This window comes from Neovison vison, chromosome 3 (assembly GCF_020171115.1).
Source record: "Neovison vison isolate M4711 chromosome 3, ASM_NN_V1, whole genome shotgun sequence".
NCBI lineage: Eukaryota > Metazoa > Chordata > Mammalia > Carnivora > Mustelidae > Neogale > Neogale vison.
The window spans coordinates 878,498-902,835 of record NC_058093.1 but is presented as its reverse complement, the minus strand read 5'-3'; the positions used below and the strand labels follow the sequence as shown (position 1 = coordinate 902,835).

General features: G+C 41.9%; 1 protein-coding gene across 3 annotated transcripts in view; it reads left to right on the top strand.

Annotated features, from left to right (window-relative positions):
• Positions 1-24,338, top strand: part of TFPI (tissue factor pathway inhibitor) — a 61,162-nt gene that overhangs the window by 14,436 nt on the left and 22,388 nt on the right. For all 3 annotated transcript variants that reach the window (XM_044241122.1, XM_044241123.1, XM_044241124.1), the window contains exons 2-5: positions 4,921-5,016; positions 9,760-9,879; positions 16,386-16,583; positions 21,697-21,735. In XM_044241122.1, coding sequence (XP_044097057.1) covers positions 9,762-9,879; positions 16,386-16,583; positions 21,697-21,735 — 355 coding nt within the window. In that variant the 5' untranslated portion in view covers positions 4,921-5,016; positions 9,760-9,761. The remainder of the gene's footprint in view (positions 1-4,920; positions 5,017-9,759; positions 9,880-16,385; positions 16,584-21,696; positions 21,736-24,338) is intronic.

Sequence of the window (24,338 nt, the reverse complement as noted above, 5' to 3'; positions counted from 1 at the left end):
TAATCCTTATAGGGTTTTTAATCTTTCTGCTTTTTCCCACCATAAATTTTATCCTAACTTTTTCTTTCTTCAGTCATTATTCTTGGTGTTTGGGTACTGCAAATTGACACAAAATGAAAAAAAGCCAAGGAAGCACACAGGTTAAAGATAAAAACAGGCTTCAGGTGTTAGTGGGCAGAAGGGTAGCTCCCCTAGGGAACAGCCAAATTGAGTGGACGGCAGTGAGAAACGCCAGGGGATAACAGTATTAGCCACCGCTGAGCAGAAAATTGGAATTATCCTTCAAGCTGTTTTTTTCTCTTTTCTGGTTGTCACATTTTGTCTCTCCTGTCTTTCACTGGTGCACTACAAAGACGCAGCCAAAATGGAATTTCTTCTTTTCGACATGGCAAAGTACGCATTGATCTCGAGATTAATAGTTAGACTTCAAAAAAGTTCAATATATGAAAAAGAAAATTTGAGCTAGGAAGTTTAAATTGCATAAGCACCATGCTGATGATATACAAATGAACACAGTATATGACTTTTCCAGATTAATTTAAAGATGATAGAATAAGGGGCACCTCGGTGGCTCAGTCGGTTAAGCGGCTGCCTTTGGCTTGGGTCATGATCCCTCCGGTCCTGGGATCGAGCCCCGTTTTGGGGTCCCCACTCTGTGGAGAGTCTGCTCCTCCCTCTGCCTCTCCCCCTGCGTGCTCTCTCTCTCTCTCTCCCTCTCTCAGATAAAGACATAAATCTTAAAAAACGAGATGATAAAACAGCAGAAGTTGGGAATGACAGCCGAGTGACTGTCCGCAGGGAGTTTCACGCCTTTCCTGAAACGATGTTCTAGAACCTGGCGCTACCCCCAGCTCCGGATCCCTTCCATTCTCTGGGAGCTTTTGCTCTTTGAATCCCACGTTCCCAGCCTCATGCACCCCCGCGGCCGTGCCCTTCCAGTCCTCTCCCTGCCCGGCCGGCCGCAGCCCCACAAGACTCGCTGTGCCTGAAGGTCTGTGCGGCCGTGTGTCCACACGCAGCCCAGCCGCTCCACGGTAACCCCAGGAGACCTGAAATGTCGCCGTTGGTCCCTGAACTCTTCCCACTCAGAGCTCTATTTTCAGGTATTTTTTAGACCTCCGAAGGGTCTGAGAGAACGTTCTCAAGAAGGACACACGCCGCGAACAGGGCTGCGTTTCACACTGCGCCCGGCCGAAGTCAGGAATTACTGACCTGGATTGTGACCGCGGCGGTTTGCTGAGCTGGTCACCACCCCGGTGCCTTTGAAATCCACTCCCCCCGACTCCTTTTAATCCTCACACCCCTGAGAGCGGTTCTAGTAAAACACCCATTTTAGAAACGGGTAAACAGAGGCAAAGAGGGGATGGAAGTACTCTCAAATTCGATAACTGGTCAGTTACTGAACTGGAATTTGCGGTTTTACAGTCTGTACCATTGGCCAGGGCTGCCGTGAAAATGCGCTGCTGACTGGGTAGCTTCAACAACAGACTTATTTCCTCACAGCTCTGAGACCTGCAGGTTGGAGATCGAGGTGTCAACACAGACTAATTTCTTTTGAGGTCTCTCTTCTGGGCTAATAGGTAATAAGTCTTTACTCTGTATGTATCTGAACCATAATTTTTCTTTTTCTTTTTCTTTTTTTTATGAGGACACCAGTCATATTGGATTAGGACCCACCTCAACCTCATTTATCCCCAGTTACCTCCTTAAAGGTCTTATCTCCGGGCGCCTGGGTGGCTCAGTGGGTTAAAGCTTCTACCTTCAGCTCAGGTCATGATTCCGGGGTCCTGGGATCGAGTCCCGCATCGGGCTCTCTGCTCAGCAGGGAGTCTGCTTCCCCCTTTCTCTCTGCCTGCCTCTCTGTGTACTTGTGATCTCTGTCTGTCAAACAAATAAATAAAAAATTTAAAAAATAAATAAAAAATAAAGGCCTTATCTCCAAATAGGACACAGTCTGAAGTATTGGGGGTTAAGATTTCAACATAGAATTTATAGGGGGACACAACTGAGCCCACGACTGAGTCTCATTCCACACTCCTTTTGTTAACCGCTAAACAAATCTAAAAAAGAGTAAAGAAGGAAGGGGACAGCATTGGAGGGTAGAGGGAACAAGGAAGGAAGGAAGGAAAAACAGAAGAGAAAGAGAAAAAAAGAAGGAAGGGAAGAAGAAAAGATATTATTTGGGATGATAGCATGCGACATTACTTGGATTGATTTGATGGTTCTTGGTTTCCCTAAGGAATGCAGCCACCTGTAGACAGGGATATGCTCGCCAAGCAAACCAGAGTAACCTTATAGGCAGAGTGCTTTGTAGGTGTTGCTGAAGACTGACCGCTTGTTGGGAAGGCATCTTGGTCTGCTGAGGGGCCGTGAGCTCTGGAGTTACAGGGATACGGGCGCATTCTACTTGGAATTCTGCCGTCTCCTCCTACTTGGAAAAGTTATGCCCTTTTTCTGAGCCTCAGTTTTCTTAAGATGGGTATAATATTTCATATAGGTAAGATTTTTGAGAGGATGATAGTTGATTTGAAGTTCATAGATAAGCTTATATCCTCAACAAGTGAAAATCTCAAGGTTCTTCCCTTTTCCTTTCCATTTCTGGCGAGTCACACAAACCGCTTCCCTTTCTTTCACACACTTTCTCCTATGCGCTGTCATTTATCTTGATCGGATTCAAGCAATCATTCTTATCCTCTTTTGATTTGGAAAATACCTACCACTTAAGCAAAATTTTGTAAACACAAAATCTACTGTATTTACCTTCTCTTTAAAAAAAAATAAGCACATTTATCTATTGAAATATTTCGTACTTCCAGAAAAGGAGAATAAGCAATATGAAAAGCAATGTTACAAAGAGAAATATGGATGGACGACTACTCGTCACATTTGCTTCTAATCTCTTTATTTTTTGTAGGACTGAGAGAAATAAATAAAACGGCATTGATATATCCAAAGATCATATTGTAACCTAATTTTAGTCACAAAGTATATCCCAGTTAATTTGTTTTTCACCAAGTGTTCCTCAGTCATTATTTCGGTTACTAAACATGGAACCGTGAAAGTTACATAAAGGGTCTATGCTTGAATGGAAAATGCTGAGTGATGGAGACAGTGAACATGTACAAAAATAAATATATAAGTGGTGACAAGTGCTATTCAGAAAACAAAGCAGAACATTCCTAGTAGGAATGGGAAATGGTATAGCTGCTTTGAAAAATAATCTGAAAGTTCCTTAAAATATTAAGAAGAATTACTATATGATACAGTAATTTCCCTCTTCGTTATATGCCCAAAAGAAAGGAAAACATATGTCTGCATAAAAATGTTCATAACATTATTCATAGTCCCCCCAAAGCAGAAAAAGCACAGATGCTCACTAACTAATAAATGGATAAATTGTGGTATCTCTGTACAATAGGATATTTTCAGCAATAAAAAGAAATGATGTACTGGTATATGCTATACGTGGACGAACCTTGAAGACATGAATGAAAGAAGCTGCACACGAAAGGCCATATAGTGCGTTATTTCATTTCTATGAACTGTCCAGAATTAGGTGATATGTGGAGACAGAAATTGGGAAGCAAGGAGGTGATGGCTAATGGGTGGGGAATTTTCTTAGAGGATAATGAAGTATTCTAACAGGGACTGGGGCAATGTTTGTTCAACTTGTAGATAAACTAATAGCTACTGAACGATTTATTTTTAAAAATCGAATTTACTAAAAATAAAAACTTGTGCTCATCAAGACCCGTATATGAAAAAGAAGAGATAAGACATAAACCAAGATAAAATATATATATTTTCATTTGGCACGGAATTTATATCTATAACAGATAAAGAACTTCTACAGTTTAGTACTGAAAAGGCAAAGAAACTTAAAAAAGAAAAACCAGGTTACTGGGGTAGAAAATGATAAGGAACCCATGGTGTTTACTTTTTAATCTGGTGCTCGAAGAAAATCTTCTGGGGGAGAAAGTCTCTGGAAAGGCTCCTCAAGGAGGAGTCTGCTGTTCCAGGGTCTTGGAGGACAGCATTCCTGTCGCAAGAAACAGGAGTTTCAGTGTAGAACACCTCGAATGAGTATGGTTTGTTTAAAAATAAGCAGTTTCTTTGAAGCCAGGAGATTATTAGGCAGCATCCATAGAGCCAAGCGGGTAGGAAATAAAGTTGAAGGGGGAGCTGGGAATGACCTACTGGCACCGTTTCCCTTGGTGAAATGACCCTGCCTCGCAGTGATGGTGATTCAGCGAAACACTTCCCAGCTCCCGTCCGACGTCTTTAACTGCCCTTATACAGGTCCACTTAGAACACACTCTCTCCAGACTGAATTCATCCCTACTAGGCACGCCAATCAATACTTATGTTAATTTACCTATTTGTGTGCCCAGCACAGTAAATCACCCAGGATATACTTGAATTCTTTGTCCTTCCTATCCTGTATTTACTCAGTTACTCAGTTTCCGCAATACTCAACTCAGAACGTCTCTCAGACCTGCCCTTGGCGCTGTAGCTTCACTGACGGTTCCCATTCATAGTTTCAGTCTGAGCCTCTGCGACTTTCCAGCGGCCAGTTCCACTTAAATTTTCCCCTCTCAACGTCCTGCTATCCATGCTGGATTTTATTAAAGCACAGATCACACCATGCTTTTTAATATTTTTCTAGATCAGATAATCTACTGACTTCTCCTTAAATGTAACATTATTTGTCAAGGAATTTTCCAAAAATATTTTATGAGAAAATAGCCCCTTGTCATATAAGTTTGGAAATACATCGACTATACTTTCCCATAGAAGATACAACTTCACAATACTATAGTAAGGATCCTATAAACATCCTACGTTTGAGAAGCCTATATAAGGTTTTTAAATTCAGACTTAAATATGTATTAACCTATGAACACTTTTTTTTTATAACAGCTAATAACATCTTGCTGAACTTAAATTCTGAGAACACATCTTGACCTGAAAGGATAAAATTGACGCTGCAGATTAGCATTAAAGTGAATGGAAAACGTAAGTTCTACAACATAACTATAAATTATTCTGTGGAGTCTATAAAATATGTTAATTAAAATGCGTACATTTTTAGAACTTGAATGGAACGTAAGTACAATGTAGCCAAAGTCATGTGTTTTATAAATCAGGTTAAAAAATATGGAGCGCCTGGGTGGCTCAGTCAGTTAAGCGTCTGCCTTCAGCTCAGGTCATGATTTCGGGGTCCTGGGATCAAGCCGGGAGTAAGGCTCCCTGCTCAGCCGAGAGCCTGCTTCCCTCTCCCTCTGCCTGCTCCCCTTGCTATGCTCTCTCACTCTCTGTCAAATAAATAAAATCATTAAAAAAAAAGAATGAATATATATATATATATATATATATTTATTTATTTATTTATTTCCAAAGGTTATTTAACAGGTTGCTGGCAGAGGTAAGTCTAGGATTTTTAGTTTGTTGCCCCCAAAATGAATACTATTTTTATTCAAGTGAAATAATTTAACTTGTGTTCATTTCCTACTGCTATGTGCCTGGCATATACAAAGATCCTTGACCGTTTATCTAGGCATTTAACATTGCATTTTTATTTAGTCAGTTGGCTACATGTAAATTCCTAAGGGTCAAGGCTTCCTCTAGGTTTCCTAAACTCTCTTAGTGTCTAATGTAACATTACGCCCAGTTAGTCGCTAGCGCAGCGCAGTCACGCAAGGTGTTCTTGCTTCAGTCACTTCTGATACTGAACTGGAAATTAAAAGGGCTTAGCCCGAGTCCGGGCGCTCTCCCGGCTCCCGGCCCGCACCTGCTCGCGGCCCGCACCTGCTCGCGGCCCGCACCTGCTCGCGGCCCGCACCGGCTCCCGGCCCGCACCTGCTCGCGGCCCGCACCGGCTCCCGGCCCGCACCTGCTCCCGGCCCGCACCTGCTCGCGGCCCGCACCTGCTCCCGGCCCGCACCTGCTCCCGGCCCGCACCTGCTCCCGGCCCGCACCGGCTCGCGGCCCGCACCTGCTCCCGGCCCGCACCGGCTCGCGGCCCGCACCTGCTCCCGGCCCGCACCTGCTCGCAGCGTCCTCGCGCGGAGGAAGGGATGGGGGTGTTGGGGTCCTTTCACAGGACCACGAACCTTACTGAGACCTAATTCTCTGGGAAGGACCTGCTCCGAGGCCACCAGACCCGGGGCAGGATTCCGTGAGACCCTGGGGACCCCGGTGGTCCGGGCGGCGGCGGAGCTTCGGCCGCGGGGCCTGTCAGGGTCGGTTTTCAGGTTCCCCGACGTCCGCCTCCGCGGATTCCCGCCACCGTCTCCGCACGCGCCGACCTGCGTTTCTTCGTGGGACTTAATCTGTGCACGTGCGTGTCCGCCGGCGGCCCGTGACCTCCGGAGACCCCGGTCTCCCCTGGCCCGAGGCGGGCATTTCTGTGACGCCGCAGGCACTTGCGACGCGTCGTCTCCAGCTTCTCCAGCTGCACGTGCGCTCGCGACCCGCCGCGCCCCGGCTCCGCCCTGCGGGTGTGGACGAGCCCGAGCCGGTCCGCGAGGCCCCGGGACGCGCTTCCCCCGCCGGCGCCGCCGCCTCCCGCCCCGGGGCCCGGCCGGCCTCTTCCCAGCGTCCGCTTCCTTCCGAGATGATGGTTCGTCCCTGACCCCGAGATGTCGGCACCGCGCGTCCTTCTCCGGACCGGCCGGGGGCGGCTGCGGCGGGCGCGGGGGCGCGACTGAAGGGACCGGTTCCGCCGCGTGGCTCGGCGCGGCCGGTGTAGCCGCGACTTCGTGTGGAGCCCCGCGCCGCCCCCCCGCCGAGCCCCGCGCCGCCCCCCGCGCCGCCCCCCGCGCCGCCCCCCGCCGAGCCCCGCGCCCGCCGCCACCCCCCCGCCGAGCCCCGCGCCCGCCGCCCCCCCCGCCGAGCCCCGCGCCGCCCCCCGCTGAGCCCTGCGCCGCCCCCCCCGCCGAGCCCCGCGCCCGCCGCCCCCCCCCCCGCCGAGCCCCGCGCCGCCCCCCCGCTGAGCCCCGCGCCGCCCCCCCCGCCGAGCCCCGCGGCTGCGGTTTCTCCCGCGCTCCGGGCGGTCCCGCGCCGGGAACCGGGGCTCGGGGTCGGCCGCAGCGCACGCGCGGGGCTTGGGGTTTGCTCGGCCCGACGCGCTCCCTCTCCCCGGGAGGCGAACCGCCCTGGTCGGCGTCCGGAAGCCTCACGTCCATGCTCCGGGGTGCAGGGTCCGCGCGGGCCCCTCCTCCCCGCAGAAAGGCCGCCGCCCGCGCACACGGCCGGTCCCCGACGGCTTTGGGCCCCGCACGCTGGCCCGGGACTGAGCCGGCGCTGCCTCCGCCTGGAAAGCTTCGGCGCTGCTCAAAGCTGTTGGGCCCTAGTGCGTAAAAAGCAGCTGCCACGCCGTCCTGAAGATTGTGTGTCTGCTGGGCTCAGAGACCACGGTCGGCAGAGAGAGGGGGAAGCAGGTCCCCGCTGAGCAGGGAGCCCGATGCGGGGCTCGATCCCAGGACCCCGGATCATGACCTGAGCCGAAGGCAGCGGCTTTAACCCGCTGAGTCCCCCAGGCGCCCCCGTCACACTGTTTTGAAGAGAGACTCCTAAGGTCAAAACCCCGGCACTAGCGTCCTCCGCGGAGCGCCCGCGCGGACGGACCCTGAACCCCGCCGCTCCCAGCGCCCGACGCTCGCCTCCCACCAAACCTTCCCGATCTGGGATTTTCCACCTTCTCGGGTGTGAATGAGCCGATGGCCTTCTGACCCAAACTGTCTGAACTGTTGGATCTGCTTCCGATCCGGGCAACCAAGGAAAGTCTGAAATGAAACGACACTATAGGCCACTAGTTTTAAGAAAGTAACTTGGGGGCTTGAGACCCCAATTTCTCATCAAGGTCGTAGGCACCCAACTTCAGCCTGTTCCCTGAGTGATGGGACACAAACTCAGGCCATATTTTGCACTCAAAATACAACGGGGTTGTATATCTGAAAGAAACTAATGGAGACAGAACAGTCCTTGAAAAATAAATTTTCTTTCTTTTTTTTTTGTTTTAAGATTTCATTTGTTTATTTGAAAAAAATAAAGAACATGAGCAGAGAGAGGGGCAGAAGGAGAGGGAGAATCAGAGTCCTCACTGAGCGGGGAACCCGACTCAGGACTAATCCCAGGACCCTGGGATCACGGCTTGAGTGGAAGGCAGATGCTTAACTGACTGAGTCACCCAGACCTTCTGAAAACTACATTTTCTTTTCTTTTTTTCTTTTTTTAAGATTATTTATTTGACACACACACACACAGAGAAAGAGAGAGAGAGACAGAGAGAGCCCTCAAGCAGGGGGAGAGGCAGAGGGAGGGGAGAAGCAGGCTCCCTGCAGAGCAAGGGAAGCCCGATGTGGGACTCGATCCCAGGACTCCAGGATCATGACCTGAGCTGAAGGCAGTGGCTTATCCACTGAGCCACCCAGGTGCCCTGAAAACTACATTTTCAAACACAAGATAAAGACTACAAGTGTAGCTGATTGAGTCTTCAAAGTCATTTATGTATGTGTATACACACCTACCTATACACACAGATACTTGTGGACTCAAATAGTTCAGGTGTGACATAGAAGGTATATAACGTGGCTACTGACAGAAAATCAAATAGATGCTAACGCTTACAAAGTGTTGTGAAAAAATAGGTTGTACGTTTCACTAGTGATTTTAATGAAGCTTAAACCCAAACGGCATTACTTTACGATTTAGCATAAAGCTGCAACGCTGTAATGGTGGATCTTACCACTATGATTCACTCGAGGAGTAAATGGAGAATTCTCTGGGTTATTTCAGATGGAGCATCTGTTCTTGCACTTGTGAGGTTTACTGATAAGATTTCTCTTTCCCTCCTGACTCCGATAACATCAGTGGCTGGACATGTTCCTCTGCTGCCGCTTTTTCTCTTCCTGTGCTGTATGAGCAGACTTCCTTCTGCCTCTGAATCCGGAGTAGAAAGACCCTAAACAAATTCCAGTGTGGTTTCCCATTACCCTTTATTGTGGGTCTCTAAATCATTTTGAAAGAGGAAGTCTCATTCCTGCTGAAATCTGTTTCCTTCAGAGTGTAAATGTGTTGGTTTATCACGAGGGTCACTTTTCTGTGAGACTCTTTGGAATCGGATATCTCCCTAAATCGAGGGTGAGAGACTGGGGTAAAGGACTTGCTGGAACGCCACACGCCACACGTTTTTTTTTTTCTGGTTCTGTCTGCTGTCTCATAGAAAATCTGGGTTGAAAATTGGTTATGCAAACAAATATATTTTAAAGGAAACAAAGACAAAACTTTGGAAAATGTCTTTCTTTTTGAAGAAAAGATCTGAAGCCATGGGAAAGAGAAGTCAGGAATTGAAAGTTGCATTAATGAAATAATAGGAAAATGCCAGAATATTAAAATATAGTTAATTCTGACTGACAAAGAATAGATGTGAGAGAGATGTGGCAAATAGAGCTGTACATGAAAATGGGTCTTAGTGATACTTAGGCACGTTGATCAGTTGTTATTTTCATTTGCATTTTCGAGTTTGAACTATGAGCTGCTTGCCTCAGTATTATTAGACGTACGCACTGCACACTGGTGCATCTACAGTGTCGAATACTATATACACATGCTTTAAACAGGACTCATGGAATCTGTGGACAGTACACGTTAAGGGTCATAGAAATTTACATTTGGAGGTATGCGTCAGATTCCTACTGGTCTACAGATAATTTGACATTAACTTTTAATTAAATATATCTGGGTTCTGTATTTCAGAGATGATTTATACAATGAAGAAAGAACAGATTTTTTGGGTGTCTGTGTATCTACTGCTTGATTGTGCCTCTGCTCCTCTTAGTGCTGTCCTTGAAACTGAAGATTATACAGATATTACAGGTAAAATTTTTGGCTAGTTAAAGCTCTCAATTTTGATCCCAAAATGTAATATGTTTTTCTCCATCGTGTGGGAAAATTAGCTTCTATGTAAGTGGCATTCTTCTGGGAAATGTCTTACATGTAATCTGTCAAAACAAAACAACTTAGACCAAAAAAAGTCACATTAGCAAGGAAGACTTCTTCTTTTTTCAGAAGTATCTCTGGACAGTTGCAAGGAGCAAAGTACATAGAAACAGCTGTCAACCTTGGTGCCATCCTGTAGCTGGGAAAAGCGTGAGAAAGGGAAGGAAACTACAGACATTCACTTTTTGCCTTATTCCCAAGATAACAACTTCCAAGATAAGTCCAGTGTGAGACTCTAGTCAAACAGGACATAGGAGATCTGGCTTAATACAAGTTAGTTCTAATCCTATAAAGCTCCGTATCTAAACATAAAATATTATCAGCAACAGAGCAAAGAAAAATTGTATAGTGATTAGTATTATATATTTCTTTCTTAGCATTTTGTGGCAAATTAGTAAATTATTGGTAGAGATCTCAAGTCATTGGTAGTAGTGGGACAATACACACCGCAGTGACAGCTCTGTTGGTATGTTGGCGACGTACCGAACACTGCCACACATTTTCTTATTTCATATATCCAACCACTCTCCAGGGGGATTTCGTTCAATGTACTTCCCTTTGATAAAGATGAAATAACTACATCTTACGTGCTTGAAATCAGTAGGTACTGAAGCAGCGACTCAGACCAAGTTCTCAAGAATCTCACACTTTCACAGGGGAGACTTAAATTGTCATTGGAAATAAAATATTGTTATAAAAATTTCCTAAAGATGAGACACTATTTAACAAAGTAAACACTATAATGTGTCTTATAAAATGAGAATCTGGGCTCTAATGCTTCATTTGTCTCACTTATCAAAAGAGGTTTCTAATATTCTGGAAGCTGAGAAGAGAAGGAATGTAGAGAATAAAGTCCCAAAACGGAAAAAAAGCAGACAACCGGTCCTGAAAATGGGAGGAGAAAGGATCCCCAGTACTCACCTAATCTGACGTCCCTCAGTTAGGCTGAGAAGACGCAAGCCGGTAACCCGAAGCTTCCTGATGTTGTTAGGCTGGTACAGTCCACCGAGAAACTGGAATAAACCATCCGTAATTCAGCTGGAGTTTAAAATCTCTCCATAAATTCAGAACAAACCAAAACTTTCTGGCTAAGAAAACTTTTTCTTTTTTTATCTGAAAGCTAGATATGAAGATCACGAAACGGGCTGCACAGTCTGAACCAGTTTTGGGGTTTCTTTGCTTTTGTTTTGCTTTTAATCTTGAAATAGCACGATCCCACATCAGAATCAATGTGGTTTTGAAGATACCATTTATCACACGGTGCCAAGGTCATGCCGTCTTTTTTAGCGGTGGCCACTTCCTGGAATAGGGCAGTATCCTCTTAGAGAAAAACGTGCAACATTTTATCACTTCCCTCACAAGGCAATAGTAGGCTTTTTCTTAATCAGTCCAACCAGCTACAAGCAACTTTTTGATAATAAAAAAAATTAGCGATAAGCTCTTTTTTTAAAAAATTCCTTTAGAGCGAGAGAGAAGCTTCGCTGGGAGCACTGGGAGGGAGACAGGTGTCTTGCGCACAGTTCACGATCAGGCGTGCGGCTTGCCACACGGTAGCTTTGCAGAACTCGATGAGTCACGTAAACGCTCTGACTCCCAGTGTCTTAGCTGATAGTTCCTGCGGCAGAAACTGTCCGTAGGGTTGTTACATAAACTGCACAGAAGCACCTGGCACGTTTTCCGGCACGGGGACGGCGGAGAGCGTCTGGCTGTGTTCTTCGCTGCCAGACAAAGCAGATCTTTCGTGAAAGGATCAGACAGCATGTAGACTCTTTTTTTTTTTTTTAAAGATTTTATTTATTTATTTGACAGAGAGAGATCACAAGTAGGCAGAGAGGCAGGCAGAGAGAGAGGAGGAAGCAGGCTCCCCGCTGAGCAGAAAGCCCGATGCGGGACTGGATCCCAGGACCCTGCGATCATGAGCTGAGCCGAAGGCAGCGGCTTAACCCACTGAGCCTCCCAGGCGCCCCTAACATGTAGACTCTTACATAGTAAGTGACCCTAACGCTCTTGGTTTCCACACAAGGTCCAGGAGAAGGACATGACATGTCCCCAGGTATTATCATGAGCTGCTATCCAACGTCCGGGACAGAGGAGGGGACAGTGAGACATAAAATGCAAAAAGTCAGTTATAAAAATGATACACTAAAACCCACAATTCTGTTCCTGTGGCTGCATCAGATTAAACTCCCATCCCACGGCCCATACGTGTCTTCTAGTTACGTGGGCTTAGGCCGATCCTCGTCAGTAACACGTTGCTCAAGTCTCCGTTTGGAGGCTCGGGAAAGCTGTCCCTGACCGGGCAGACAAGCTGAGCTCTCCGAGCACCCTGAGTTTCTTGAATGTTTGTAAGTCTTCAGTGTCCACAGGCTACATGCCGGGGGGCGCCACTGCCCCCCAATGTGCTATCTTATCTGCCATGACCGCGCAGAGCCTGACCCATGATCAACACAGGATTGTTAACTTTCCAGGAGATTTATCCAAGGTGAGAAATGAAAACCAAGACGGACTCCATCCCTTCTGGGCGGAGCGGCACCGCACCGGAGAGACCTCACCTCATCTCTCCCCGCTGTCAGGGACGCTCTGTCAGGGCGGGTCACAGGCTGACTGCTTAAAACAGTATTCTAGTATGGGATTCATCCAAGAAATACATTAAAGTGCAAATGGTAAAGGTGAATAATTAGATAATAAACTAATGAACTCTAGTTTTTAGTGTTTCACTTGGGAAGTTGCTATAGAATTACTGACCTTTCATAGCGGAAACATTTTCAGTTATAATAAGGTCAATTTGAGAAAAAATGTACTGAGTGTCAATTCTAGAATTAAATCTTTTGTGCTAGACCTAAAATGCCCGTTGAGGAATCTCGGTCATGCAGATCTCTGGCGAGATCTCTTGCCTGTGAGCGTGGGGCTGTCTGGCCTAACACGAGGTGGGGGTCAGTTCTGCCTCCAGTGCTCGTGGTGTGAACTGAGCAGTCAGTTTCCACGGTGCTGTTTGTAATTTGTAAATGGAGAGAATACCTTTCGAAGGTTGGTGTGATTACTAAATAATAAAATCGCCAAATGTCTGGGGCACAGTACTGCGGAAACATGAGCCAGTGGGACTACGGCAAGGACAGAAACGGGCACCAACTTTGACTTCCGTGGCGGACGACCACCACCTGGTGGCACAATCCTCAATAACCAGTTGACCTCGGTGGCCCGGGCTTAATAGAGAAAATGTACAAGTTCGAAAAGTACTAGCAGGTGTATCAAAAGTCAGAACCAGAGGAGTTATCAATGACAAAGAATCTTATATAAGCGACTATTTATAAAAACTCGTTCTCGTAAATATCTACAGCGACTCAGGAGTGGGTAAAGCCCCGCCGGGGTTCTACAGGTGGAGAATGACACTGCGGGCACCTGCCTGAGGTCTGTAAACATCTGAAGTCACGTTGCTGTGGGAGTCGGGACCACCGTATTGTCTAAGGAGCGCTATAGGGATTTCCGAAGTCATTGTGCAGAGCCGTATCATTGAGAATACCAGATGGTGATTATTCCTAGCTCATTTTTCAAAATTAAATATGTGGCTTCTGAGATTCTGCGATCTGATTCTAAGATCAGATATTTATAGAACTGATGGAGTCTGATTTGTATCCGTCGCATAAAAACGTGTGTAGAGTGTAAAACACATGGTGCCCACACACTGATACTTGCGGGGGTCTGCTCGCAGTAAAGTGCACCGTAGGGTCTTAGAGGCAAAGTCTTCTGCTTCTCACAGCTCTCAACAAGGCACGATATCAGGGGCCGCGTTCTAAATCTTCAAGAAAGAGAATGTAAGCAGGATTTACAATTGTTCGCAAGTGTACTACTACTCTGAAAAGGCTTTTAGTTATTTTTTATTTCAAACTGACAATTGTAACTTTAGTGATGAATGGAAAGCACATATTTTTTCATTAATCACTTTTATATTTATATTCACATATTTATCTACGGAAAATATTTTTACCAACTCTCTAAAATGCTATTTTATATATAATGTGTATATAATTGCTATAATATATATATATGATGAATTTCTATAGAGAAAAGTAGTTGTGTATATAATTAAAAGAAAATTTCAGGGACATCCAAGAGCATTTAAGGACAATTATAATTCTGGAGTATCCACATTATTAGGTGCCAGAAACTTTCGATACGCCTGGAGAGATATTTTAAAGGCAATCATACTCTAATAAGTTCATCAGCATAAAGTATTAGGCACATAATTGAAAAAAAATGAGAAAACATTGTATATGTCAATAAATGATTATTGACTCATTTTGGTAAGCTATTTATATGTATGTTATAGAGATTGGCTGGCGTTAGGGATGCTATGTAATTGGTATTAAATTATTTTAAAATATCATAGATATAAGACTCAAATTTCATTTTTTTGTTTGTACCTAACCACATAGGGAGCTGAAAATGCACAAGTGCGCAGGGGCATAAAATTCAGCATTAGTTAAAGGTTTGACTAGTAATAATTAGCTAACCTGCTCATTAGCCAAACCTGCTAATTAGTCAATTCATGAAAACTGTGTTTGGTGCTCAAAATATCCGTGTCTTTAGTAGATGAAGATCTGTGTGTCATAATAAATCTCTGTTTTATGTTATTCTACCTGATCAAATTTGGGACCTGAAAATTTACTGTTTTATCATTTCTGTCAGCTCAATTTATTTCAATTGAAAAAATTGTCAGTTCAGTTATCCAAAAAATCAAAATGATGATTTGGCATTTTATAAATTAAACTTTGATTTTTTTTTTTAAGTTTAAAAGCTGGATGAGTGGTTGAGAAAAAATTCACATGTTCATAAATAAATTACTGTGAAATGAATAATTATGAATAATAGTAACATGTATAGAAAGCTATATTTTTAACCCTTCTAAGATTTCAGGGCTTACTTATCATTTTATGACCCATATAGAAATTAACAAAAAATTCGAATTATTTTATCACAAAGAGATCTAACACTACCGAAATGTGGCTCACACTTGACATTAACTCGATGTAGATCATTAAGGTAACAAAAGCTGGAGGGTAGAAGATATTTAATAAAATTATCTAATCCAACTTTTATGATATCTTTATTTTCTCTTTCAAAAAATTCACAGAAGTTTTAAAACTATAGGATATTCAAAATTGATTTCCTTCTAGGCGGTTATATATTCACAAACTCGTTTTTTTATTTAATTCTTTTCAAATGTTTCATATATTTTTAAATGATGGCGTCCATTCATATTTTTTCGAAGTGAATTCATAGTGTATTAAACTCCTTTTGGAAGATGCCCAAACTTCATCAGTTTTATTTTAGCAGCTTACTGCTGCCCTCTAAAGGGCAAATTGGCTTAGGTCATTTTAAGGCTTCATTGTCCCTCAGAAGTGATCCTTGTGAATACTGAAAGTCTTAGAAAATATATTATAGACAATACTCAAGAAGTATAAATAAATAATATTATTTTGTTTTTATTATTCTGATAGTACCAACCACAATTTTCAGTATCTATCTTACTGATAGATTCGATAAGCAAATGCAACTTACTTAAAATTAGTCCAATATTAGTATTATTAGACTCTATAAAACTTAAAATTTTAAATTGAGTTTTCTGTATACACAAGTCCTTTCCCAAGATATGAAATTTCTCTGTGACTAAAATAAGTGGTTGGATACTGAGGGAAAAAAAATTCTAACTCAAGATCAAAAAATTGCCTCATTCTATTTTAAAATATAGACAGTATTAAGTTTTTTCAACATTGTTAAAAACTAACCATGGTAAGTAAAAGAAGGGACCATGATATGTATGTATTTATAATACTAATCACCAACGTTTTCATAATTTGGGAACGGCTTAATACAGTGTGATAATACTATATATGTATGTGTATATGTATACACGAACATGTGTATTCTGCTGCTTTTAAAAAGTTGTTTGTATGTAAAAAATGACACAGTTGTGGATTAGGGAGAGCAAATCAAAGAGCTGCCCATTAATGTCCACCCCTAAAAACTGCTGAACTTAAAAAGATGTTTCTACTTACTTGCAATGTCAACACAGTGGTGACCTTACTATGACTACATGTTTTCATGCTGGTTGACTGTGTACGTTTAAACCAAATTCCTAACACTAGTCTAGAAAATTATTCTACTCTTAAAGTTTAATTGTTGATAGAATATTTTTCATGTGGTATGTTTATAAATGTTATTTACCTTTTTGATAATTTTAAATAGCCTGTCCTGGTTTCTTCAGCCTGTGTTGTTGTTTCTGTTGTGCTTTTTAAGAAAAATCAGGACAGATGGAAAAGGAAATAAAATGCATTATCACTGTGCGCATGAAGGGTTCCATATCTTTTATTTTTACCTTGTAGATGTCGAGTTGCCGCCACTGAAACTTCTACATTCATTTTGTGCTTTGAAACCAGATAACGGCCCATGCAGAGCCATGATTAAGCAATTTTTTTTCAACATCCACACTCAGCAGTGTGAGGAGTTTATGTATGGGGGATGTGAAGGAAATCAGAATCGATTTGCAACTCTGGAGGATTGCCAAGAAAAATGTATAGAAGGTAGGTTTCTGGAGACACTTATCACCCAGGAGCCTCGAAGCTCCTTTAACTTTTAAAAAAAGTTTAGGGTTATCGGATCTAATTACAGATTTGGTAATTTTAGGAAAAGAAGTTAGAACTATTTGAACATTCCAAGGAATTTTTTTTTCACATTTTTGGCATTCATGTTCAACTACTGCTTTTCATTTTCCATATCCATTATTACAAATTATATTAAGCCTCATTTGTCATCCTGTATTTTTCTCCATAACAAAGAAAGAAGAAAAACCTTTAAGTTCACTGGTTTTATATCTGCAGTGAATTGGGTATAATTCTGCCTCCTGCATAGCTGGGAGTTGTCAGGAAGGAAGTTGTTAGTCACACTGACTTAGTCTTTCCGTCCATCGGCATGGGGACCCGATAGCTACCTCCTGTCAAAGCCCCTCTGAGCCTCTAAAATTCTAAACTACATCAGAGAGCAGAAATATATATATGTTTCATATACATATATGAAAATTAATTCATTCTCTACCTAAAGAGAATGGAAGACTGTGGAAAAGAAAATATGAACCTTACTGACCCATGTAGACTTTACGAAGCCCAATTTTTCTTATTTTTACTATTCAAAGTATATCATATTATATTATTTTTCAAAGTATATCATATATATTATATTTTTTTCAAAGTATATCACATTACATTGCTGGTAAGCTTTATGGAACACTTTTATTTTGCTTTAATCTTACTAAAACATTTGCCCCTGAATTTTACAAACTATAATATGGTTTTATCTCATCTCACTGAGATAAATTCCAGATAATTGCTGGCCAAAATTTGGAATGCTTTTCCATATGTTTAGTTCTTCTGAATTGTGAGCTACTTACGGGATAGAAGAATCCGAATTGTCTTCATCTCCGCAGTGTCTCACCCAAGTTTCCCCAGAGCGCGTTATCAGAGCTACTTGAATTAAACGGTAGCACTACGGAGAGGGCGTCTTTAGTGACACGAGGTGTCTTGCTTTTTGCAAAACAGACAGTTCTGCATTCTCACTTGGATAATGCTTTCCCAAGCAGCTTTTACAAAATAGCCTTGGCTTCGTGATGCTCCTGGCGTGTGGGAAAATCTCACTGTGTTGAAAAGAGAGAACGTGTCCCGTGTGTGACTCCGTGAGGTTCTAGAGCCGAAGGAGCTGGCAGAGAATGCGTTTCCTTGCCCTTGAGCACTTCCTTCCTTCCTTCTCCTCCGTACGAGTGCGGAAATGTTACTAACACAGATCAGGCATTCGGGGCTCTTCTGTGGGGCCTCTGGTTTTGGAGATCGCCAGGTCATTTTCCATTCATCGGGCCTTGTTCTCGTCCGTGCGGGGCCAAGCGTCCGTCCGCGCGGGGCTGACCAGCAGGTTCAGCACCTCGGCTAGAGGCCCAGTCACCTCATTCTTTCTGATGCTCGTCTTTCCCTTGAGCTGCCTGAACGTTTTCGTCAACTGGCCTCTTTCCCGTAATGCATACCTGTTTCTTTTATTTCACCATCGTATAAGAGTTACCCTTTTCTTTAGAAATTGATCAAATATAATTATTTGGCCTTTCAGTGACCACCTTGCCTATGGGCTTCTACAACGTCATTCCTACCCACCACATAGAGACGAGGCTCTGGCTCCCATCTCCTTACACCTTCCGAAGCCGCTCGCTGCTTCAAGGAGGCTGTTTTGTGTAGTGAACCACTGTGAGGACGGAACTAGCAGATAGAGAAGGGGCTGCCAGGCTTTAGAAAACCACCTAAAGAGAAAATCCTATCTTCAGCTAAATGGAGTAGCTGAAACTGAACTTTCTCTCATAATACGAATGACTAGAAAAACTGGACAAAATATATGAAGCCACTGTTGGCAGGCTCAAAAGGGAGTGCAGGACGTGACCTCCGAGAGAAGGGAGCCACGTGAGGAGAGTCCAGGCCCGCAGCTTTCTGCATGAAGGCACTTCAGAACCACAGCTATGGGAGGGGAACCCAAGCCCAGGACGGTGGTCTCCCTGGTAGAGAATATGGAGATGGGACATTAGGAGACTGAGGTCCCTGGGTTCGGGGGCATAATAAGTGGGAGAGAATGGACATATGTAGAGAAAAAGCTAAAAAGTCATAACAAGAGTCCCTTTGAGCTTGTCACTGAACAACAAAACTGCATTTGGTGAAAGACCCTAAGTTTGAGGAAACAATGACAGGGATTTGTCAATGGAACACCCTCATGACTGAGAGAAAACCCGCTTATATATGTGACAAATTTTAGGAACTGGCAGATTATTTTAGAAATCTCATTAGATAAAAGGACAGTGTAAATATTTACACACACACACATACTGGCAATGGACAAATAGAAAACTAGACAAAATTTAAAAAAATTCAATTTAAAATAATGGAACATAAAATTCTTTTTTTTTTTTTAACAATTTCACTTATTTATTTGACAGGGATCATAAGTAGGGAGAGAGGCAGGCGGGGTGTGGGAAGCTCGATGCGGGGCTCAATCCTAGAACCCTGAGATCATGACCTGCCGTGTTGGAGAATAAAAGCCACGTATCTCAGAGAATACGGACTATGACTGTGTTTAGTCTGCTGTGTAAGCACAGCTCTCCTTTTGCACATAAAGTTGTTTTATTAATTTTTTCCAAATAAGTATAATTTTTGGTGTATTTTCCCATCTAATAATAGAGACATGGAATTAAGGTTAATAATTTTTTTAAAAGAAAAGTTAAGTTTGTAAAATGGCTTCAAATACATGGCTTTTAAAATGATTATCTTTCGGGTTAGTTGCTTTCTTCCTATAGCCTAAACAATATTATCTTTGAGTGTTAATTTTGGGAAAATAGCTGTGATGTAACGTGGGTAATTAGAGAATTAGATGTAAAGATCAAATTATCAAATTCTCATTCCGTTTTCTAGCCGGCCAGCCCCTCTGGCGTGGCTAAAAGTGTATTTAGTGTCACAGGACTTCATCGACTCCGGACACGGGCGTAAAGGCTTACACCGCCTGCTGTTTCACGGGCTGGGCTAGTTCGGACTTGTGACTTTTCGTGGGGGGTTTAGATGGGAATTTTCCCCACAGGGAATTAAAGAGCATGTTAATACTCCTCCTTTCTCTTTAACTTTATTATTTAACATTTTGTTTGGAACCATGAAGACCTATTCAGTCATAATGAGAATCTTCTGACCCTACAGTCATTTTCCCCACCGGCTTAGAATAGTTTCTAGGCTGACTTCAACAAATAAGGATCATTAAAAGTTAGTCTTAAGCTCTTACCCTTTGGTCCCCAGTATAAGAGAAAAAGATGAAGAAAGAATAGGGGGTAAGTAAAATTACTAAAATGTATTATGCAATTACCAATTAATCTGTTAGATATTAATTATATTATCATAATAAGATATTTAAAATGTGAATTCACATATGTTATGCTCTAAATAAATCTAGGAAAAGATAATTTGGATAATTTGCTATAAAACTTACCTATTTCTTCAGACTGGCATAATATTAATTAAATAAAGCTGGTTGGCATAAATACCAATTAAATAGGGTATCCATGTTATTTTCAGAATCCTCAAAGATAATCACTGGTATCACAAATATATTTAAATTCCAGCATGCCAAAACAAATATTTGAGTTAGTTCACATGTACGCCTGCTAAATTAATCCAACTTGGAATGGAATCAGAAAACAAACAAGTTATCTCTTTTAATATTGCATGAACACTGAAATCAAGAATTTCTCTGTTCCTATCCAATGGCTACTGTCAGTAGGCAAAACAGTAAAAATGATTATTTAGCACTCTAGTCTGATATAATATTTATCTGTATATATTCATTCTTTGCCCTCATAAATTAAAACTGTAACAAGTTAATTGTGTATTAAAATATTTCAATATAAGCTAATTATGACAATTCACTATCCAACGGAAACATATTTACAGTTGGTTATTTACAATGAGAAAGACCCTGAGGTTTCCTTGATATCTAAAATACTGTATATATAGATATTTTAAAAGACTATTTAATAAAGCATAGGAAAATTTTAAAAAGAGGCTTATTACCTTCTCTTTCAAAGATGTTTTATTCTGCAAAGAATAATCTGTTGGTTTTTTTTTTTAAAGATTTTATTTATTTATTTGACAGACAGAGATCACAGGTAGGCAGAGAGGCAGGCAGAGAGAGAGGGGGGAAACAAAGCTCCCCGCTGAGCAGAGAGCCTGATGCGGGGCTCGATCCCAGGACCCTGAGATCATGACCCGAGCTGAAGGCAGAGGCTTAACCCACTGAGCCACCCAGGTGCCCCCTAACTATTGATTTTTGTCTGAAAGGGAATATAAACCAACTTATTCCCCCAACCCCTATCTCTCTGGCTATACAACTAATTATAAACTGCCTTGACCAAGGCTTTTCTCTGCAAAACAAATGATTGTACAACAAACATCACTCAGCCTTCCTAACGTCCACTTGAGCAAATTAAAACTTCACAAATTGTACTGATTTGCATTTCATTACTCTTCATTTAAATTAGAACATAGAATCTATACTTGAATCCAGTGGGCGGTCTAGTCTTGAGTGAAGTAATTCCATTAATTCTTTGCAGTTAAACTGAAAAATATGTCACAGATATTTTTTGCTTCATTTCTCTTCTGTACTTGGAAATCATAAAATTTGTGATTGGGTTGAAGCAATGCAGCGGGAAAGGAATCAGGAAAGGAGACGATTCTGGTTTCTTCTTCCCCCACTGCCACTCTCTGTAGAAATGATCTGTTCTGATATGCAAAGTGCGCTGCTGGAATTACTTTCATATTTCACATTACCTTAATGATTTTCAGTCATTTCTTTTGAATAGCAGCTGTAGTTCACCACGAATTCTTACTTTTGTGAGTGTGTTAGAAACTTTCGACCCTGGTTTTATTATGTTAAAATATAGATAGCCTCATATTTATAAAAAATTTATTTAATCTTTAGAGAAAATAAGAAATTTAAGCTACTTGTTGGCGTTTTGTGTGAGAATAATTTTAATGGATATAAATACATATCCTAGTTTGTTAAATTGAAATTTATATATAATTTATTTATATATATTGTTGTAACTGATGCACATACTGTTTTTTCTTGCAGTTTATCCAAAGACTAGGACACAGATAAAATTAGACAAAGGTAAACATTCATTTATATGCTAATTAGCATTTATGTAAGACACTTAGAAATTGGATTCTTAGCTTTTTTTGATATGGAGTTCATCATAAATCCATATGATCTTTGAAATTGTGTTTTATTTTGTATCGATATAATGAAACATTTAAGATAGCGTGCATGGCATTTGGTAGGGAAGTCTTGGGGCACTGACACAGCATGGTGTTTAGTATTAGATCGGCCAAATCCCACAGCCGTGCACATGGTATTTTACCATCTCCTGAGCAGTAGCTTAGATGCTGCTGACCTCACTTGAGTTCTCAGATCCTAGTCCCTTGATAATCTCAGCCCCGGGCGTCTTCCGCGAGTTACTCCCAGCAGTTCCCGAGCGGGTCCGTGTCTCCGAGCCGGTCCTCACACAGCAGTGAGCGCAGAGCGTGGCAGGAGTGGATGCTCTCACCAACATTATGCACCGTGTGTGCACTTTTATCTTGTGATTTAAATTGTTTATTGGTTTTAAATTTAGATTTATATTAAATAATTTTCTGATTAATGGGTTATATTAGCACATGAAAAATTATCAGTAGGTTAAGAAATACATTCCTTTTAGTAAAGGTCTAGAAACTGACTTGGTCCCACACCCATTTATGTCATTTTCTTTTGAATGGGAAGAATGGAACAAAGAGATCAAATTATTTAATTTGGGAAACGAGTCACAAAATTCAAAGTGCATTTTAACTTTTCTGACTTCGATTACAATGTGTGAGAAAAAGTTGAAAGCTTTTGAGGCTGATAAACATAAGACTTACTAGACTTTGGAATCAAAATTTATAAAATAAATTCAGTGGCAAGGTTTGTACAAACACTATCAGTGGATGTATTTATTTATAAATTTTAAAATAACTTTCTATAAATATTGTATTAATCTTTACAGAAATGTCCCATGTCCCAATTAAATGAAATTGGTTATCTGTGGTATCTGAGAATGCAGGATATTTACAAAGAGCGGATTTCATGCACCAAGTAAAAGATGATATCTTCGTGAAAATAAATACCAATATTTAAATGTTAGGGTATTTTTTTTTAAATGTGAAATTAAGAAAAAAATGTATGCAGATAAAACTAATTATAAAATTATGCTACTTAATGTATATGTAATGATTTGGAACTCAATCATTCTTTTTCTTCTACTAATTCAATTAATTTATATTTTTCCAAAAATGCAGTATTTTATTTTTACCAAAGTTATGGGCTCCACACAGTCAAAAATTGACAGCATATAAAACCTAACCGTACACATTATAAAGCACAGTATAAATTAGTAGGTGTGAGGAAGACCTCTGTGGTAGACGAAGGGGCGTACCTCTGCTACCAACTAGAAGAATCACTTCTGCCATTGGAACTCCTATTTCCCTGACTATAAAATGAGCACATTAAGGAAATAGAGCCCTTTTACCTTTAACAAGTTCTAAATCAGCATTTTTAGGAGCTTTGTCAGATTGGCATTAATTTGATTAAGACAAAAAATATAACATTTCCTTAGATACAAGGTAAGAATGCTCTCCGTTCTGTGTAGGTGTGTGGATTTCTTAAGCATCCTAGAATAGCGGTGGTATTTAGGAGCACACGGAGGTGTCTTCAATTTTGTTCATGACCTGCTCGGTTCGTTGCATTGGTTTGCTCAGCGAGATCACCACGCCTCCAGAATCCCCACTCTAGAGTTCGACTTCAGCATTTGTAGGAGATGCCACAGAAGCAGGAGAGCCCAGGATGGGAGATTGCTGTGTCAGAGCAAGAGAAAGATCAAGGCGCGACGTGAATGAACACATTCATCAAGAGTCAGGGAGGTGGGCCGGGAAGTCGCTGGGCGTAGCAGGTGGTGGTCACAGGGCCATAGGGTAGATGTGCAGTTAGTGCCCAGTCGGGGGCTGCTCTTCTCTCATTCTTCACTGATATTATATATGGATATGAGAGAATAAAGACCGCGAAGGACCTCTAAGCACACCCACTCAGTCTAACTCCGTGATAGACTTCTCAGTGTCAACACGGGGACAGTTACAGCACAGCCTCTTCGAAATAGTTTGGTTTAGGACAATTGTCAAGTGTGCAGCCTCAACAGAACTTAATAGTAAAACTTAATGTGGCCAGTAGAAGTTTGTTTCTCGCTAAAAATCTGTATTCTGTGCTTTAACTGAGACTCAGCCTAGAGCAAGGACTGTGTTTCAGATTGAGTACGAGTGCAACTTTACCTGGGAAATATGGGGCATGAAGTTCCTGATTTGTAACCTATTTTAAACGGTAGGCCCAAGTAGAATTATTTTACAAGTGTACAATTTCAAGTTCGTCTTAAAATAAATTTATGTCCTTAGAATGGGGCCTCATAAATAATAGCAACTTCCAATTTCTTATTTATTCTTCTCAGCATAATTTCCTATTGTTTTGTATTCTTTATACGCAATGTATTTTACCTACTCCTTTTTGTTAAACATAGAATTCTTATATTCTCTGTTAGGATGATTTAAAATTTCCTACGAAGTACATACTAAGGCCAAAACAAATAAAAATGATAGCAACTGAATGTATCTTTTCCTCAGTCTCTTGTAAAAAAAAGTATTACAAAAATTTAA